The sequence below is a fragment of the Rhagoletis zephyria genome, unplaced genomic scaffold (genome assembly GCF_001687245.7).
Source record: "Rhagoletis zephyria isolate East Lansing unplaced genomic scaffold, Rhagoletis_zephyria_1.1 Rzeph_scaffold_53828, whole genome shotgun sequence".
Lineage (NCBI taxonomy): Eukaryota > Metazoa > Arthropoda > Insecta > Diptera > Tephritidae > Rhagoletis > Rhagoletis zephyria.
The window spans coordinates 1-1,883 of record NW_016210881.1 but is presented as its reverse complement, the minus strand read 5'-3'; the positions used below and the strand labels follow the sequence as shown (position 1 = coordinate 1,883).

The 1,883-nt window shown below is 36.5% G+C and overlaps 1 protein-coding gene across 1 annotated transcript; it reads left to right on the top strand.

The window, feature by feature from the left end:
* The first annotated feature begins 305 nt into the window (after positions 1-305).
* On the top strand, positions 306-1,783 carry LOC108356075 (protein ref(2)P-like). Its single transcript, XM_017607207.1, has 2 exons — positions 306-945; positions 1,460-1,783. The coding sequence occupies exons 1-2, from the start codon at positions 762-764 to the stop codon at positions 1,630-1,632; spliced, it is 357 nt and encodes a 118-aa protein (XP_017462696.1). The 5' UTR covers positions 306-761; the 3' UTR covers positions 1,633-1,783.
* The last annotated feature ends 100 nt before the right edge of the window (positions 1,784-1,883 follow it).

Here is a 1,883-nt window from a genome sequence, read left to right as displayed (position 1 = left end):
ACTTAATTTCCCATGACTTCAGTGCGTTCCAGTGTTAAAATAAAGTAAACGCGAATTTTGGGAACGATGCTGATTTCGGAGTGTATTTAGATCTATTTCTTTGTACATTTACGTTCTTTGGCAGCGGCTAAATCTAGCCGGAAAACGGTTCAATGGCAACACTGATTGCAACTCTGCATTTTGGTCTCGTTCACAATAGTTCTACCGCTAATTCAGCCAGCTGTTTTCTTGTTATTTCCGTTTTGTCTCCTGTTTCGTAATATTCGTTTCGGCTCGTTTGTATTCGTGTACATTTTCTTTTGGCAGCCATTGCACACAGCGTCATCGTCTGAGATTTCACAATAATTAACATTTCGTCTCAACAAGTGAAGTTGCATATTTAGAGCTTGTTTCGTGACGTTTAAGAATTAGCTGAAAGAGAGACCGACTAAAATATTTTATAGTGAGTTGCAGAATTTGAAAAGTGGAACATTCAAGAAAATACGCGAAGCTAGCTGCAAGCCATACAAGAAGTAACGTAAAGTGTTGTAGAACTCAACTGCGCAGTATAAAAACATAGGAAGGAACTGAAGAGTAAACATAATTTCGAAGTGAATTGACCAGTAAAGAAGTGTTTTTGATAACAGCGATATTCCGACCAACAAAGTATCGAAATCTGTGTCTTTGAAAACCAGTGGAAATATATAACTAACTGAGGACGATATCCAACAATCAATCCAGTTCCACATATTTTCCTTCATAAAGAGTATAAAATATTTAAAATGGCACGCCATAACTTGATTTCCGAAAAGTGCTTGAAAGTTACTTTTGAGGATGACAAGCGCAAGTTGCATACTTATCTTAATATGCCATCACCAAATTTTGAGTTGTTGAAGCGAGAGATCTCTTTATGCCTCTTCGAAACGCGCAAGCTGCCGCAATGTGATGTTAAGATCACCTGGATAGGTAAGAATAAAAGAAATACAGGTTTTTCAAGTAGTTTATTTGTGGAGTTAAGCTTTATCTATATATGCATTTTGTATGTATCCTAAAAGTCCAAAAGTCACTTTACGCAGCCAACTACATAATTATATATTTAGTGCATATATATGCCCCTTTACTGCTTACATCAGGACAATATTACTAAAATAGAAATATATAAGAAGTTATCAGCAGTTTTTTTTGTATGTATTCCGTCTTATCGCGATTTTAAAACGAAGCTTCCATCGATTATAATGACTCATTAACTGCACAGTTTTTTGTTATTTGTTTACCTGCTAAGACTCGCCATTCTATACATTATCTGCACATATGTACATACATACATACATGCATAGGTACTTATACTTCGTACTATTGACAAACGAAGGAAAAATCTAACCTAACTCCACGATGACTAGCAAATAAGTAACGCTTACTGTTAGTGGCGGCCATTTTTAAGTAACAAAAATTTTACTTATTACAACTTTATTTTAAATAGATGCTGACCACGATGAAATTGAGATTGTCAACCAAGTCGATTACGAGATATTCTTGTTAGAAAGTACTGAGAATCAGCGCATNCAAAAACAAATGAAGAAAATTCCGCAAATGAAGCGGCTATGGCAGCTTGTGAAGCAGCAACTAAAGCCGCTGAGGTTGCAACTAAGATAGCTGCCGAGGTTGCTGGAAAGGCAACTTTAGAAGCCGCAGCTGCTGCAGAGCAAGCTACTGCCCAAGTTTTGAATGAGTTATTTACTGCTGAAGCTGCTGCTGCTCCGAAGCAATCTCAAGAAAATGCGGGCGATAAAGAAAAGCAAGCTCCTAAAACAGTAAGTTTCTGGAAATATAATGGCGTAGAATAAATAAATCTTAATTTTTTTTCAATTTTCTAGGCTACTACTGGAACATCGACTCCTACATCT